The following is an 18,235-nucleotide window of genomic DNA, read 5'->3' as shown; positions in this document are numbered from 1 at the left end:
CCAAAAACAACAAGGTAAACTAAGGATTAGCTTTTATACGATGATAAATATATATTAATGAAAGTCAACCGAATGAAAATATATTAGGACATTAGGAAAATTGCATTTCAAAGCATAAAGTAGAAGAAAAATACGGAAGAAGCATGAATATAATGCAGCCAGGTGTTGTAAATTGGAATAACGAAGGAATTATACTGACATAATATGAAATATCAAGTATTTTATGAAGCAATTCTCAAGAATAATAAACACCCATACCATGGAATTCATGACTATTTAGGATTACCTTCTGTTTACGAAGAGATCGAGAAGTTGGCTCGCTGTAAAACAAAGATTAGACGAACAAGTAAATTATCTGCCAGTAAATTTAACAACGATGACATCAGGGAATAAACGTTTTCATGTGCTGGCAGATGTAACCAGAGGAGTGACCTGGAGAAGGAACTTAGGAGTGGGAACACAGGATGACTATCACTTTGTACTGAACGTCACTTTGATATTCTACTTATTACAGCTATTTCTATTTACCGATGAAGATTTGTTTTATTATAGCGTTGTTTTCATACTGATGATATTGTTTTTATTTTTTTATTCTTGCTTTGTGTGTTCACCTGTACAAGTGTTTTTCTTATATGAGGTGTTGAATTTTTGTAAAAAAAAACCCTTTAATGAGGGGTTTAATTGGGGGCCTCTCTTCACGATATCAAAACATTTTTCCTTATGAAGTAATGATTTTAAAGGCTAACAGATACATAAAAAGAATTCTTTTACTCTGATTAGAAACCTAAAAGAAATAAAAAAATTGGTGAAATTAAATATATAATTTTCAATTATTAGTTAATTTTTTTCAATTAGAAAAGAAACAACTTTAAAAGTGTAATAAGAAGATAATACAACAGAAAACAAAAGAAAATATAATATGGTAATAAAAATAAAGGAAAGAAAACTTACTCAGGTGATTTGTTGGAGTTGCTCTTCTATCATAATCTTGTTTCAATAAGCTATCCAAAGTCATTAGATGATCAATTTTAGCACCTCTTCTGTAAAAAAAAAGAATTAAAGAAAAAATATACTTTGTAATATTGTATAAAATCTTAATATTTCAAAATTTTTAATTTTAATATCGTTGGTATATTTGAATATAATCAATTAAATTTCTGTTTCTACTTATAACAATTTCATTAAAATATTAATATTTGTTGTAGTCAATGAATAAAGAAAAAGCGACAACACAGTTATTTCAGATGCACGGCTTACACACACAATTTAATTAAAAATATATATCATTTTATTTAAATATAATATTTTTTCGTTTATTTAATTCAATGATTTAAAAAAAAAAGCGCGCGTGCATACCGTATTTAATTCGCACGGTTGTGGCGGTACTAGCGGCGACGGTCAGCACTAATTAAACTAATGTAATCTCACAATTTACATAGAACAAATTTCGCCTTTACGGTCTCGATCGATTCCGATGATTTCGTGACCCAGTTACTTTTTTACACTTTAAATTATTATTCATTTACTTAATTCTACCACCCGTCTATGACGTTACAACATAACAGATGACTAAAACAGCATTTTTTTGTGGTGGGGATGCGATTTTCCAAAAAACGTTTTTTTTTTTAAATATTGTTATTTTCTAATTGTTAACAATGTGGCTAAAAAAAAAATATGACCTTAATTAGGCGAAATCTCGCGATACTGAAGGTGACCTTACTCTACAGACTTACCTTTTGACCTTTTAATTTGAAAATTTAATGGCATTAATGCTCCATTTAAGTTTGGTCATAATCGGTTCAATAATTCTGGAGACATAAGGTGATTTACTGGCCTATACCGAACACATACAGGTACATATCAAATTAACACCCGGAAAATTTCCATCCGGTTTTTTGGATTTTTTAGGGATCAAAACATTAAGATCCGGTGAAAACCGAAAATGCTCAAATTGGACCGATTACAATAATTTCCCTTCCAAGAGCTCTGCTATAGCGCTATCTAGGCGGGAAAGTAAAAAATATTTGAAGATCATTATTTGATTTTTGATTAACATTGATCCTAATACTATTCATTATTGACTTCTTTCTGTAAATTTATATGTATTTTATATATTTTCAAACCATTTCTTTAGTAATAAACTGTTTTTAAAACCACAGAATCCTTTTTTGTTTTTTTTAAGTCCGCTACATGTACAGAGTTTATCATAAAACAATGGTGCGGCTTCAGCAATTCATAGGAAGATTGTAGGGAAATTTCTAGATGTTATATTGGTATCCCTGAAAGCCTTGAACCCAAAAGTTTGTTTATCAGCAGTTTTAACCACAACGTCAGTTCTTGTATTGTTGTTGCGGTGAGTTTAATGAGTTACTATGTTCTCGGATAAAGACAAAGCAAAGTGTGTTTTATTGATGGCTGAATTAAAATCCGTAATTTAAGTTCAACGTGCGTTTTGACGTGAATTCGGAAGAGATCCATCACACAAACATAACATAACACGTTGGTTCAAACAATTTCCAGAAGAAATATTAACTAATGTTTGGAGAGAAGTTGACATATTGAAATTAATTAATTATGTAAAAAAATGTTTGAGACGACAAATTTGAAAAATAAAAAACATAAACTGTAAGTAATTCTATTTTAATTTAAACCATGTTCAAAACCGCACCATTCTTTTATGATAATCCTGTATTTTGACTAAGTTAATCAAATTGTTGTTCATATCAAACTGTTGTAGACAGGTATTTATTAATATTTACATTTATAAAAGTTAATAATATAGTAATATCATTATCGATTGCCTTCGAAAATAAATTTTTATTTTTATATAACGTATTAAAAAACACTTGACTGTATAACATAGTAATAAAAATTAGAATAGTTTCACTATTCTAAAGCAAAATATTAAGGCTGAACACCATACTGAAACGTAAGAAGCCAGGTTAATTATTATTTTGGAAATGCCACATGTCCAGTTCTCGTTGAATATCTACACTTAATATTTAGGGATGATATGCAAGGCCTGAAGACCTTGCATTTTGAAAACCCATGGAAAAGAATTGAAAAATTTTACCAATGCTTCATTGGTAAATATTCATCATATTTGATAAATAAAATATAACGACCCAAAATCTCGGTCTAGTTCGTTAATGGCCAAAATTGGTCCATGGGGATGGAAGTGGGGGAGACCTTTTCGAAAAAGTAAAATAAAATTTCGACGTATCTTCGCGTTTCACATTCTCCAAACCCCAAAGCCATCGTCAGCTGAAAACTTTATATATATATATTTCACTTTCTTGCGGACACGATAACTGCCGTAATTTTGTTGCACCAATTACTTTTAAAATGATACATAAAATATAACAACTAAAAATCTCGGTCGAGTTCTTTAATGGGCAAAATCGGACCATGGGAGTGGAAATGGGAGGGCTTTATCGAAAAAAAAGCAAAATATCGCTATAACTTTCTTATTAAGTAAAATATCAATTTCGTTTAAAATTCCTACTATTCTTTGGATAAGGGCAAAAAAATGATGTAAGTAAAGTTTTTTATTATCACCAACCATTGGCCCAGGGGTTGGAAAAAACGGGGTTTTGAAAAAAAAATCATACATCCCTTAAAAGGAGCAGTATCCAATCGATTTAAAGTGGTTGTTAGTCCTCTAAACATTACCTAAAACTTTTGTCTGTAACAATTTTTGATATGACCAACCCTTACGGCAAGGGATGACCAAAATGTTGGTGGAATTGTAAGAAGATAAGACTTGTATGCGAAACATGTGAAACTTTTACACATGTAACCATTGTCGTATAAAGTAAATTTGAAGTTTTTCTTAACTTTAAGGTGGAAATCTTTTTTATCCCTTACTTAGCACCGGTAAAATCTATGTCCGCCTTCCGGTGTGCCAAAAGGGATTTTTTTATTATAAAACATGTTAAAGACTTAATTGAACAGTATATATCTTATTTTGCATATACGTTATGTGTTTATTTATAATCAAGTGTAATATGAAAACTGTGGAAAGAATTTTAAGTAAAAACCTTTTTATTTTTTTCATTCAGTATAATATAAATCATGAAGTCACTGTTGTTTTTAATAATGCAAATGTGGTTTTAGTTTAATTAGTTTCTTCAACATACCAACATGTATAACTAGATAAAAATAAAATCAACTTTTCTCTGTAAATAATATAAATTTAGTTTATTTTTCTGTTAGGCTAATTAGATTTTAAAGTGTAAATTAAAATTTTAATCAAACGTATCATAAATTTAAATTTCATTATCCAGGAAGTTCAATGAAACATAGTTGTTTTCAAAGGATTTTGCTTTCCAAAGTGCTTTCCAAATGTTTCATTTGTTAAATTCAAAGTAATCAATTGTAGTGTTTATGACAGTACCAAATGCAGGTCACTGGGTATTACTATAGGACCGCACTGTTATAATACTGTATCATGTTAAAGCTCTAAAAGCTCTGTTTGCGTAAAACATTTGTAAATTTACTCAACTTTTGAAATTAACACCTATTCAGTTACAATAGACTTTCTTCAGTATTTTCCTGCCAACACCGATAAATGAAAACGGTTATTTCTCACTAATGGCAAATTAAATAAAAGTTTTATATTCATGTTGGAGAACCGGGATAAAGATATTATTCACCAAGCATTCCTGCTGTGAGAGAAGTGAAATTTTTTCTTGCCTATTTTAAAAGCTGTGCTTGGGTTAAAATAAATTTAGAAAGACAGCTGCTCCAAGCAGAGGAAAAACAGAATGATGCTACTAACTGCCCTGTATTTTATTTGCAAAATGCGGGTTTTCCACCACTTATCTCAAACGTTTGGTTAAGGGTCTTAGTTACATGTCATTTTAAAATATAATTGTTGTCCAATGACATGCTAAAGAAAAGACAATATGAAATCCAAAGTACAGGAAGTTATACGAAAGAATACATTAAAATCTCCATTTAAAATAATAAAATTAGAAAGGACACATTTTTTTCTAGGGCGAGAAAAATTAGCTGATTCATTTATTAACACAAATAATAAGTATTTCTAAAATATTTATTAGTTACATTTTAAACGATAACACAAAACTGGTTAAAATCAGAAAATAAAGAGTTAGAAAATTAGATTGATTAATCAATTTAGGGAATAAAGGTATAAAAAAAAACTTGCGGTGATTAACAAACAGCCATATAATATTAGTGTTTAGAAAAAAAAACTGTTAATATGCTAAAAAAAAAAATGTAACCAATTTTATCAAAAAAGTAGTAAATAAAATTTGTTTTAATTAAAATTAATTTCATTTTTTTCAAAATAACAATAATAAATTTACTTAAGACAACTGTATTTTTATTTCTAACCACGAATATTTTGAATACACCATTCTCAGTGAAATAGCATCCGCCCTTTTCATGAAATAATTTATTTATTTAACATTAAGTCTTAATTTTAAGGTAACAGGAAATTAAAGTACAATTATCAGATAGGTGTTTTTGTATTTTCTATAAAATTTCTATTTTGATCGTAAAACTGTTTACTGTGAACATTCTTAATTTAATTTTTGTTTTACCTTTTATATGAATTTTCATTCTTTTTTACTTTATTGACTTTATTTTTATTCATTTATTTTTCTACAGTTTTATTGTTTTTTTTTTATTAATACTTTTATTTATAGTCGCATCAAATTATCAGTGTAATGTAACTCTACCGATAAATGTGTAGTCCTGAACAAACTCAGGCCGACCATTCCTAAGACGTGTAGTTAATTGAAACCCAACCACAAAACAACACCGGTATCCACGACATAGTACTCAAATCCGAATAAAAAAAACTACCTTTATTAGGATTTGAATCTGAGAAATCTCGACTTCGAAATCAGTTGATTTACGACGACGAGTTTACCACTAGACCAACCCGGTGGGTTGGTTTTATTTTTTGTTTCGTGTATAATATTAAATAATTACCTTTTTTTCTTTACTATTGTCTTTTGAAGTTGTATTTGCTTTTTTCCTTCTCTTTTCCAATATGATTAATTAAATTTTCCTTTATAATTTTTAATTATTTGATGAATTAATCCACCACAGAAGCTTTCAGAGAGTCTTGTACATGTGAATATGAAAATTAAATTTTTTAGCGTATAAAAAAATGCATGATTGACCGGGATTCAAACCCGGGATCTTCGGATAAAGGCCGAGACGCTACCACTCCACCACGGAAATCAGCGGAGTTTAATTTTTTTTTATTTGCAAACATAATATTCCGTTATGATTAACTTCATTTTCATACCTTAGTATTGATATGCTTAGAATTTCTGCCTCTATCGTATACCTCATAAAAAAACCTAAAATAAGAAAGCGAATCAAAACGTACATTGCGAGTATAAATTATATACATGTATATTATTGTAAAAAGGAACGAAATAATTAGAATAAGTAATAATAATCATTTCTATAAAACCAAAAATTAAAAGATTCCTTAGTTTTTTGTATATTTTCTTTTTATCTATTCTAGTATTTTGCCATTGCTTCTACTGAAATAACCGTTTTTAGTAAAAGATGCTATTATTTCTTTTAATTTTTTAAATAATACTTTTAGAACTTCAGCTCTAATTAATTTTCTACTGATTAAAAAATTAAACCATTTCTGTTTATATGTTTATACTAAATTTCACTTAACGACTATTTCATTGAGCAAAGTATTCAGACAGTTAACTATTAAAATATAACTGAAAAAGATACTTTACACCGAATCCTAATTGGTTTTGCTATTTTTATTTTAGTTTTTACAAATTTTAATCAACTTGCACTTCTTTTTAATTTTCTTTAACTGCTCTTCTAATAAAACGTTTTATTTACTTCAAGAGTTATATAAATAATATTTACTTAGAAATATCGTAAATTTTTATTTTATCTAAATCTATAAAAATATTTATGTACTGAAAATTCTGTTTCTAAATAAATTTATCCCTAACTACAGTCAGTAAGTCAATTAATTATGGTCAAAGTTCTAGGAAAACAAATTTTTGAACCGCTCGCTACAACTTAATTCTCCAATACGTAATTAATTTTTTGGCAAAAACTGTTCGTGTATATTGAAGTAAGAAGAAAAAATGACAAGGTAACTTACATTGTTGTAAAATAATACAAATTACATTGTTGTGAATTCATAACAATTTTTAACGATTTTTTACTCTACATGTGTAATACATTTTTTAAATTTCATTTTTTTCAAAAAAATTATTGTATTAAGTAGTTTAGGACAGAAAACATTTTACTAAGTGTTGAAATTAAACATTTTGATACTTAAAGTAAATGATTACAATTGACCTAGTCATTTAATTTTTATTAATTTGTAAATTACTAGTTATTATGTATAATTAATGTTATTTATTATTGTGACGGTTGTTATTATTAGTGTTTGGCCCTTTAATTCCTACATTAACTGTTTAAAATTTGTTATTGGATGTAATTATGAAGGTAATACGAAATAAAAAAAAAAAAAAACGTTACTACTATAACGTGGGTGCATTATCAATTCTCGAAAATTTGTTTATAACTAAAAAACGAAGGAATTTATCGAGCAACGGTTTTCACCATCGATTTACTCGTAAAATGTTACATCGAAATTTGTATCACTTATCCACCTTTCTGTTAAAAAAAAAAAAAAAAAAAAAAAAAAAAAAAAAAAAAATTGATATAATGTGACTGATCCAAGATAGAGGAAATTTTAAACAACCATAAGTAATAATTTTCTAACTATGTAGCTCTACATTTGTTTCTAAATCCCAGTATCTCTCAGTTTTGAAATATAAAGTCGTTTCCTGCTTAATATTCCGAGTATAGAGCTAAGAGTATAAAGTCAATGAAAGTTAAAATTAGATCCAGACATTTGAAAAGTAATTAGATATTTAACTCAGATATTAGGCAAGAAGTTTGAAGTAGAAAGAAACTGAGAGGGTTGAGAGAGAGAGAGGGAGAGAGAGAGAGAGAGAGAGAGAGAGAGAGAGAGAGAGAGAGAGAGTGAGTGAGTTTGAGAGAGAGAGAGGAAATATTTAAGAAAGAGAAAACGTGGGTTAATTAAAAGAAGCAAATTCAACATTTTATTCTCTAAACATAATAAAAATTAGTGAACATTTATGCAGAGGGAAAAAAAGTCGACAGAAAGAAAATTGATTTCTTGATTATTCAACAAACCATTTATAATAGACAGGTACATATAAAGAGAATTTCTTAGAATTTATCATTTACTAATGTAAAAAATAAAATAAAATTAGAGGTTACGAGTTCAAAGTCCAGTCAAGCTCAAATTTCACAAGCTACTAATTTCGATTTCCGGTTTACAATTCTTCATTCATATTTTTTAGCTGTTGAATTAATTAATAAATTAACAAAACTGACTTATAAAAATTATCTCTTTAATTACTTACTGATTTATTTATTTTTCTCTTTACTTTTTGAGTTTTCGACAAGTTATCTGCTTCCTTAGAAGCAAATCTAATTATATATAAATTCTAAAAAAATAATTAATTTATATCATAACAGATGGTAAATATACAGCTTTGTATTTTAAATATTTTTAAATCTTTTTCTCTAAATATAATTTTTCACATATATGTTCTGAAATCTTTTCTCAGAACGAAAGAGAAAATATCTACCTCAAAAAGAGAATTTTTTTTTGCCTAGAGAAAAACTAATAAAGTAGTAAGAAAAAAAATTAATATTTATATCACTGTATTTTGCGGCTAGATGTAAATAAATACACAATCTGAACATTAAAGATCTGTTATAATATTAAACCATTATTTTACTAGACATGTAATAAGAACCTTACAATTTTTTTTACGACTTTTCGAAGAAAAAGTACGGCATTACTTTAGGTAGCATGATTCGGGGGTGAAAATGAATTTTTTTTTCGTTTTGAGGTATGAGGAAAACTAAAATACCATTCACCTAAAATGTAATTTCTTTATACATATAGAGTGTACCACGAAGTTCTCCCGGGACCCTCAAATCCTATTCTACTCGTGAAAGTAATGGAAAAATTTCACATACACATATGTCCTAACTGGTAAAAATAATAGACGACCTTGTCGGAGGCCTGAACAGGAAACGGGTGACTGCAGCCGTTTTTCTGGATGTGGCCAAGGCCTTTGACAAAGTTTGGCATAGCGGGCTGCTTTATAAGCTAGCGCGATCGGCGATCCCCTACCGCTATGTCAGACTGATGCGGTCATATCTGCTAGACCGACATTTTGTCGTGCGCGTAGGGGAAACGATTTCCTCCACCAGAGAAATAGCCGCTGGGGTTCCCCAAGGAGCAGTACTTTCCCCGTTCATGTACACTTTGTACGTGAACGATATGCCGCTGTCGGAAGGGGTCAAAACGGCCCTTTACGCAGACGACACGGCATATTTCTACGAATCCGCAAATGTGGATTACGCGGTCCGGAGGCTCCAAAGGCAGCTGGACTTAGTGGAACCATGGCTCGACATGTCGAGAATCAGGGTCAACGGTGAAAAATCGGTGGCCGTGATGTTCACGTGCAAGACACGAAAACCGACCAGAGAGCTGGAAATCTCAGGGGAGAAAATCCCTTTTGAGAAAACAGTTAAGTACCTGGGGGTGGTGTTGGACAGGCGGCTTAGCGGCTTACCTTCGGCGAACATGTAAATTATGCGACCCGGAGGGCTAAGGCCGCCAGAGCCTCGCTATACCCAGTGCTGAACAGTGCCAGCCCGTACCCACTGGCAACTAAGCTCCTCATTTTTCGGCTGTACGTACTGCCGATTCTAACATATGCTTACCCGGCATGGGGGGCAGTGTTGAGCTCCTCGCTTCAAAAGAAGATCGAGGCCGTCCAAAACATCGCGTTGCGGACGATCTTTGGAGCTCCGTGGTTCGTCAGGAACGCCACTCTCCGATCTGATGCGAGATTTCAATCCGTGTCCGAGGTGGGGTGGCGCAGGCGCGCAGACTGTTCGGGAGAGCGGCTGTGTCCGAACACAGTCATCTTCGGGACATCTGCCGAGAGGACCCAACTCCGACAGTTGTAAGGAAGCGGCCTCACGCCGTACTGGACGAACCACCGTGATGGTGCGGTGCGGTAGCCGAAAATCGACAAACCAGGCTTAGGGGCCTCCATATCGCATGAGCCATAAACGGAATAGTGCGTCAGACGCGTTTCCGGGGTCGCGAGTGAATAGTTTTCGCGAGTTATATAGTTTGAAGACGTCAAACACGGTAAGTCGCGCATAACACAAAAACGCGGTTTTTTTTTTTTTTTTTTTTTCCGCGTGTGTTTTGTTCTATTTCTCTTGTTTCAGAAACGGGAGAAACGTGGATGTGGAACGACTCGACGTGCCGTCTCATCCTGCCAGCCGAAAGAAAAGTAAAAATTAAATTTTTTTTTTTTTTTTTTTTTTTCTTTCGTGTGTGTGTTCTGCTTCTTTTGTTGCAGATACCAACAGCCACCACAAAACAAATGGTTTCTTCACTGCGGCCACGCGGTCCCCCCAACCCCTTCTCAGACACACGTGTGTCTGAAGGTTAAAAATTACGTGGAGTGAATAATTACTGTTTACTTCTTTCCAGAAAATCGCCGCCCCAAAACCGCGATCGCGAATAGGTATCACCATCTGTAAGTTCCCTATTACCTTCCTTTCCCTTCAAGAAAGAAGAAAGAGGGAACGAGCCCAGCAGTCGCAAGCCCAGCAGCCACCTGCCCAGCAGCCACTGACAGCACAGAAGAACGAAGAAACCTGCACTTTCCCCCGTTCAGACCTTCGGGGCTTCGGGAATTACAAGGTTAATGGTATGTAACTTCGGTTACTACCAATTCTTGGAAAGTGCAGGCCAAAGAAGAACGAAGAGGTCTTCGGAAGAAGAAGAGGGAGAAGAAGAAGGAAGACCAACCACTCGCCTCAACATCACGGACTGGAGTCCGGAACAGAGCCCAGCAGAGATGCGTCCTGAAGGGCAGCCATACCAGAAGCGGATGAAGAGCTTCTACACAACGTCTCCTATTTCAAAACTTACAGTAAGACAAAATAACCCAGCAATAGCGACTCCTCCGGAAAAGGGGACGCATTGCTCCCTCCTTATAGCTAGTGTCCCGTTGTGGCGTATTCCTGCTAGCCTATTAAAGAGTTAGCACCGAAAGGACTTCAGTGGACGGTCTGAAGGGGAATTACGTCGGGAAGACAGGCTTTATAAGCCTAGCATTCCGCGGTCGGCCCATGAAATGGGTTCGATAACGCTGGTTTAACAACGGATTGGAATGCAATTAAATCCGTCTTAAATTCACTAAAATAATAATAGACAAAACTTGAAAAATTAGATCCGAGATTAAAAAAATAACCTTTTTTAAAAAACAAGCCCGATTAGAATGATCCAGCAGCAAGGGACTCTGTCCAGGTTCTGCGATAAAGTAGGGAGTAATAGACTCCTGCCAACTTTGCATTCCATTCCATATGTCCTAATGTGCTTCGTTTGCGAGTTAGGCTAGTGAAAGATTTCGCTTGGATTTCAGCAGGCCCGGTGAAATGAGTCGTATAGAAATTTAAAAAAAAAGAAAAGTTAGAAAAATTTGAATTTTATTTAGAAACAGTACACTAGACCAAAGTGCATTCATTATACGTATCAGTTTATAATAAATGTTCAAAATGAGCCCGCTATTTTAAACATATTTTTTGACTCGCTTCTGTTCAGAGATTCCATCCTTGGCTCTTGTAGTGAAAGGTTGTGTTTTGTTGTGCTCTGTGAATTGTCAGTTGTAACCAGTCCAGCCAGGTGTTCAACAGTTCTTCTACCTGCGTCGCCAGACAATGTGAGAAGGGTCTGCTAGGACATCAGCCGGGCGGCCAGCTACCTGGACTACAGGCCAGTCACATTAAGAAAAGGATAATCCTTTTCTTAATTTTACTTTTATACTATTCAATATTTCTAATAATGTAAAGTGAACTCTTGTAGTCATTGTGAATACGTTAAGTAAATAGCCTATTATTATAGGACTATTGTGCTACTTTTAAAATAATTTTATTTTTTAATTGATTTTCTTGTCAGTGATTTTATTTTACAGCAAGTGTAGATTAAGAAGTGTAAATTAAGTTTAATTTTAATTTTTAAATTTTTCTTCCTTATTTTCCTCAATGGAAGGAAAAATAAGGCCTCCTCCACCCCGTTCTCCCACCACGGAACTGTCCGACGGTGGAGAGGAAAGCGGGTCTGGCGCTAGGAAGCGCCAGAAACGCCGGGACTCCGCGCCTCCTATGGAGGCGGAGCCCGTAGCGGGCTGTAGCAAGGCTGCAGCAGCCGCCAACTCGCAGGCTGATGATGGGGCCCCATCACAGCCTGCTACCGTCAGGCGGGAGAAAATCCCGCCGATAATGCTGGACTGCCCGAAAGAGTGGCCAGCATTGGCGAGGGACATAAAGTCGAGGATTGGGGGGCGCCTGGTGGCTAAAAGCACCGGGCTCTCGATAAGGCTGCAGCTGGGCAGCGAGGCGGATTACCGGGCGGTGCAGAGTTTTCTGCACTCGAAGGGAATCGCCTTTCACTCCTTTCAGCTCCCGAAGGACAGGGAGCTGAAGGTGGTTATACGGGGGATCCCCTATGGGGCTGCCCCGGAGGAAGTAAGGGAGGAACTGACCTCCCTTGGCTATGAGGTGGTTTCGGTTAAGAAGCTCCTCACAAGGGACGGTCGGGAAACCCCGACCTGCCTAGTGGCCCTTAAGAGGACCCCTTTGGCCCGGGCCATTTATGACCTTGGCAGTATTTTTTACTGCAAGGTCGCAGTGACTGCATTTGTGTCACGAGGGGGGCCACCCCAGTGCCACAGATGCCAGAAATTTGGACACTCGTCCAATTACTGCCAGAGGGCCCAGCAATGCGTAAAGTGTGGTGGAAACCACGACACTTCTGCCTGCGTCAAGCCGCGTGAGGAACCAGCCTCATGCGTCAACTGTAAGGGGCCACATCCGGCCAATTACAGGGGCTGCCCCTATTATAAGGAGCAGACAAACAAAGTCAAGGGACTTAAAAAGCCCGCGACTTTGGACGGCCGCAGCTGGGCCCGTGTTGCCGGTGGGGGAAAAACAGTCCCCAAACCGGAGGTGCCGGCACCCGTGGCCAAAGCGGTCGTGAAAAAAGGGAAGGTAACCTCCCCAACACCCGCCAAGCCAAAACCGGCGGCAACCACCAAGAAGGTGGTAAAACAAAAGGCGGCGACAAAGCCGGCCCCGGCGAAGAAGGCCAAGCCTTCCTCGACGGGAAAGGCAAAGCCTGCTCCGGCTGGGAAGGCCAAGCAGGCTGTTAAAAACACCGCGGCCCCTGTGGCCCCGCGCCCCACCAAAAGGGCGGCCGCGCCAAAAGGCACCCCCAGCGGCAATCCGAAACCGGCTACCCCGTTGGAGACCACTGGCATGGACTTCCTGTCGCAGATGACAGTGAAGGATATCCTGCCAGATATCATGATGGTTTTGCCACGCCTGCTCCAGGCAAAATCTCTCAAGGACTGTATTCAGTCCTTAATAGAGTGCCTCATGGCTGTACTGTCAAGGTATGGTTAGGCCCACCCTCAGACTCTTGCAGTGGAACGCCAACTCAGTAGTAGGCCGGACGGAGGAACTATGCCGTCTGGCCGAGGATCTACTGATAGACGTGATACTGTTGTCTGAGACGTGCTTGAACCCAAACAAGCAACTGACCCTTCGGAACTATTTTACATATAGGACGGATAGGCCAGTTCGACCCGGATCTCGCACCTCTGGTGGAACTGCGGTTTTAGTCCACAGACGCCACATGCATACGCGCGTTGTTCTTCATACAAACGTGATGGAGCAAACGTGTGTGCATGTGGAGCATCTGGGCACGGTGTATCGGCTGGTTTCGGCTTATAGCAAGCCGAACGACGCGGTAACCGGCGCAGATCTGGATGCCGTGCTGGAAAATTGGGATGGGCCCGTGATACTCATGGGCGACCTCAATGCCAAACACGTGTCATGGAACAGCATTCTGACAAATCCGAATGGCAGATTGCTGTACGAAAGGGCGAGAGTCCGCCGCTTGGTCGTCGTAGGCCCTGAGGTGCCCACGTTCGTGCATCGCTCAGGCAGATCTAGGCCTGACGTGCTGGATATCGCAGTCATGAAGGGGGGTACCCTCCCATTCATGATTGAAACGATAGAAGACCTCAGCTCGGACCATTCCCCTGTCCTGTTGGAACTAGGTCAGGCAGGGGGTGGCCGAGATCCCCCGCCTATACCCCGAAGGTCAGTCAACTGGAAAAGGTTCTACGAGACCCTCCAGCGGGAGTACAGGCCGGTAAATCCTGAGCTCCTGAACACCCCGGAGGAAATCGACGACACTGTCGGGCGCGTCACGTCGTCAATGACCGAGGCCCTGGCAGGCAGCTCATCGGCCAAAACTCGAGCAGTTGTTCGAAACGACCTCCCTCCTCATATCTCCGAAGCCATAACGGAGAAACGACGACTGAGGAGGAGATATCGAATCACCCTGTCCCCCGCTGATAAGCGGGCCTTTTATAATCAAACGGACAGGGTAAAACAACTGCTGACAAGCCATCGAGAGGATTCGTGGAACGAATACCTCGCCTCGGTCTCTGACGACATCTCCTCGGTGTTCAGGTTGAACAGGAGACTGCGAGAAGGGAAGAAGCCTCGCCATCCGGTTGTGGGGCAGCGAGGTTTTCTTGCATACTCGGAGGCGGAGAGGGCCGAGGTATTCGCCGATACCTTGGAGGAGCAGTTCACTCCAAACCCCCCTCCCTCCCCGAACGACGAGCACACAACCGAGGTGGAATCCTTTCTTGTAGATTATTTCTCACAGGTGGAGGACGCCCCTCTAGCTCACAGGTGGAGGACGCCCCTCTAGAGATTGACCAAGTCACTGAAGCGGAAGTTTCCGCAGCCATTAAGGCCACAAGCCCCGACAAGGCCCCGGGTGTCGACGGGATCAGCGCCCGTGGATTCCGGAACATACCGGCCTCCGTGATTACAGCAATTTCGGTGATATTCACGTCCATTTTGTACGTCGGATATTTCCCGAATTGTTGGAAAACGGCCAAAGTCGTATGTTTACCCAAACCGGGGAAAAGTTTACTTTTCCCACGGAATTATAGGCCAATCTCCCTGTTACCGGTATTGTCTAAGTTGTTCGAGAGGATTTTTCTCGAAAAACTGAGGCGATACATGGAGGGAGAAGTGCGGCCCGAGCAATTTGGGTTCAGGGAGGGTCACTCAACCACCCTCCAACTGGTAAAAATAATAGACGACCTTGTCGGAGGCCTGAACAGGAAACGGGTGACTGCAGCCGTTTTTCTGGATGTGGCCAAGGCCTTTGACAAAGTTTGGCATAGCGGGCTGCTTTATAAGCTAGCGCGATCGGCGATCCCGTACCGCTATGTCAGACTGATGCGGTCATATCTGCTAGACCGACATTTTGTCGTGCGCGTAGGGGAAACGATTTCCTCTACCAGAGAAATAGCCGCTGGGGTTCCCCAAGGAGCAGTACTTTCCCCGTTCTTGTACACTTTGTACGTGAACGATATGCCGCTGTCGGAAGGGGTCAAAACGGCCCTTTACGCAGACGACACGGCATATTTCTACGAATCCGCAAATGTGGATTACGCGGTCCGGAGGCTCCAAAGGCAGCTGGACTTAGTGGAACCGTGGCTCGACATGTGGAGAATCAGGGTCAACGGTGAAAAATCGGTGGCCGTGATGTTCACATGCAAGACACGTAAACCGACCAGAGAGCTGGAAATCTCAGGGGAGAAAATCCCTTTTGAGAAAACAGTTAAGTACCTGGGGGTGGTGTTGGACAGGCGGCTTACCTTCGGCGAACATGTAAATTATGCGACCCGGAGGGCTAAGGCCGCCAGAGCCTCGCTATACCCAGTGCTGAACAGTGCCAGCCCGTACCCACTGGCAACTAAGCTCCTCATTTTTCGGCTGTACGTACTGCCGATTCTAACATATGCTTACCCGGCATGGGGGGCAGTGTTGAGCTCCTCGCTTCAAAAGAAGATCGAGGCCGTCCAAAACATCGCGTTGCGGACGATCTTTGGAGCTCCGTGGTTCGTCAGGAACGCCACTCTCCGATCTGATGCGAGATTTCAATCCGTGTCCGAGGTGGGGGTGGCGCAGGCGCGCAGACTGTTCGGGAGAGCGGCTGTGTCCGAACACAGTCATCTTCGGGACATCTGCCGAGAGGACCCAACTCCGACAGTTGTAAGGAAGCGGCCTCACGCCGTACTGGACGAACCACCGTGATGGTGCGGTGCGGTAGCCGAAAATCGACAAACCAGGCTTAGGGGCCTCCATATCGCATGAGCCATAAACGGAATAGTGCGTCAGACGCGTTTCCGGGGTCGCGAGTGAAAAGTTTTCGCGAAGTTATATAGTTTGAAGACGTCAAACACGGTAAGTCGCGCATAAAACAAAAACGCGGTCTAAATTTAAAAAAAAAACTTACAGTAAGACAAAATATCCCAGCAATTGCGACTCCTCCGGAAAAGGGGACGCATTGCTCTCTCCTTATAGCTAGTGCCCCGTTGTGGCGTATTCCTGCTAGCCTATTAAAGAGTTAGCACCGAAAGGACTTCAGTGGACGGTCTGAAGGGGAATTACGTCGGGAGGACAGGCTTTATAAGCCTAGCCTTCCGCGGTCGGCCCATGAAATGGGTTCGATAACGCTGGTTTAACAACGGATTGGAATGCAATTAAATCCGTCTTAAATTCACTAAAATAATAATAGACAAAACTTGAAAAATTAGATCCGAGATTAAAAAAATAACCCTTTTAAAAACAAGCCCGATTAGAATGATCCAGCAGCAAGGGACTCTGTCCAGGTTCTGCGATAAAGTAGGGAGTAATAGACTCCTGCCAACTTTGCATTCCATTCCATTCCATTCTGTTCTGCTTTTGTTCCTTAAAAAATTTGAATTTTTCTAAATTTTCTTTGTCTTATTCAAGTTATCTTAAACAATTTTATCCAGAATTAAATTATCTACAAGTTTTTTTTAAACGTTTTATGTGTTTATTATCCATTTAATAAAGTTATTGTACGTCAAACATAAAGAACAGGGATTTTTACCCAGATAAATGTTACCCAGATTTCTCAAAGCTACTGCAGATAGAATTAATTATAAGACCTACTTTATTCGATTTTTCAGGTCACAAACCATAAGAAATCGCTCATTTTGCGTAGTTGAATGAATCTTTTGGGGTAGCTGAAATCCGGGCGGAATCTTTCACTAGCCGTAACTCGCAAACGAATTATTTTAGGTCATATGTTTGTTTATATGAACTTTTTACGTTATTTTCACAAGTAGAATAGGTTATGAAAGTACCAGGAGAACTTCGTGATACTCTATATATGTAGGCCTTTCTTTCTTTCCTTCTTTTTCATGTTTATCCTCCAGTAATTACCGTTCAGATAATATCAGAGGATGATATGTATGAGTGTAAATGAAGTGTGTAGTCTTGTACAGTCTCAGTTCGACCATTCCTGAGATGTACGGTTAATTGATATCTAACCACTAAAGAGCACCGGTATCCACGACCTACTATTTAAATCCGTATTAAAGTAATTCCCTTACTAGGACTTGAAGGCTGGAACTCTCTACTTAGAAATCAGCTGATTTGGGAAGACGCGTTCACCATTAGACCAGCCCGGCGGGTTGTATATGTAGGCCAACGTATAAATTTTGTGGCTTGAAAATCTTCAAAATTATTTGATTAATTTCTTTGAAATTAAAAATGCTATAGTAATATATTTGAAGTTGTGTATGCGAAACTTTTATGGAGATTGGTTGAGTCATTGTTCAATTACGCTGAATTTAAGGTCGGCAACAGGCGACATAACTTACATTTGAGGTATTTTTTTCGGTAACTTGGTGTAATTGGGTACGGGTGAAAATGAATTTTCTTTTGTTTTCGTTTTCAATAAGAGAATTACAAAATTACCATTCCTGTAAAACTTTTTTTGGATAGGAAATCTAACAAATATTATTCACGTATAAAAAGTTGGCTTGAAAATCGTCAAAACTAATTGATCAAATTTCATTGACATTTACTGTAGTAGTGTACCTGCAGTTTGTGCAATTATGACTGGTTGAGTAGTTCTTAAGTTACGCTGAATTTAAGATTTTTTACACATCTGTAGTTACCCCGCCCGCCCAAAGCTGGTCACACAATTATGCATAGACTCAGCTTCGAG

General features: G+C 38.4%; 1 protein-coding gene across 1 annotated transcript in view; it reads right to left on the bottom strand.

Moving 5' to 3' along the window:
* The window catches only part of LOC142329942 (glycine receptor subunit alpha-2-like), a gene marked incomplete at its 5' end in the record, with an annotated part of 440,959 nt that overhangs the window by 130,911 nt on the left and 291,813 nt on the right, over positions 1-18,235 (bottom strand). The window contains one exon of the mRNA XM_075374909.1: positions 952-1,040. Within this exon, the coding sequence (XP_075231024.1) occupies positions 952-1,040 (89 nt within the window). The remainder of the gene's footprint in view (positions 1-951; positions 1,041-18,235) is intronic.

This window comes from Lycorma delicatula, chromosome 9, assembly GCF_047948215.1.
Source record: "Lycorma delicatula isolate Av1 chromosome 9, ASM4794821v1, whole genome shotgun sequence".
In the NCBI taxonomy this organism is placed as follows: Eukaryota; Metazoa; Arthropoda; class Insecta; order Hemiptera; family Fulgoridae; genus Lycorma; species Lycorma delicatula.
Note: the sequence above shows the minus strand (reverse complement) of the source record. Positions and strands in the feature narration are given on the sequence as shown.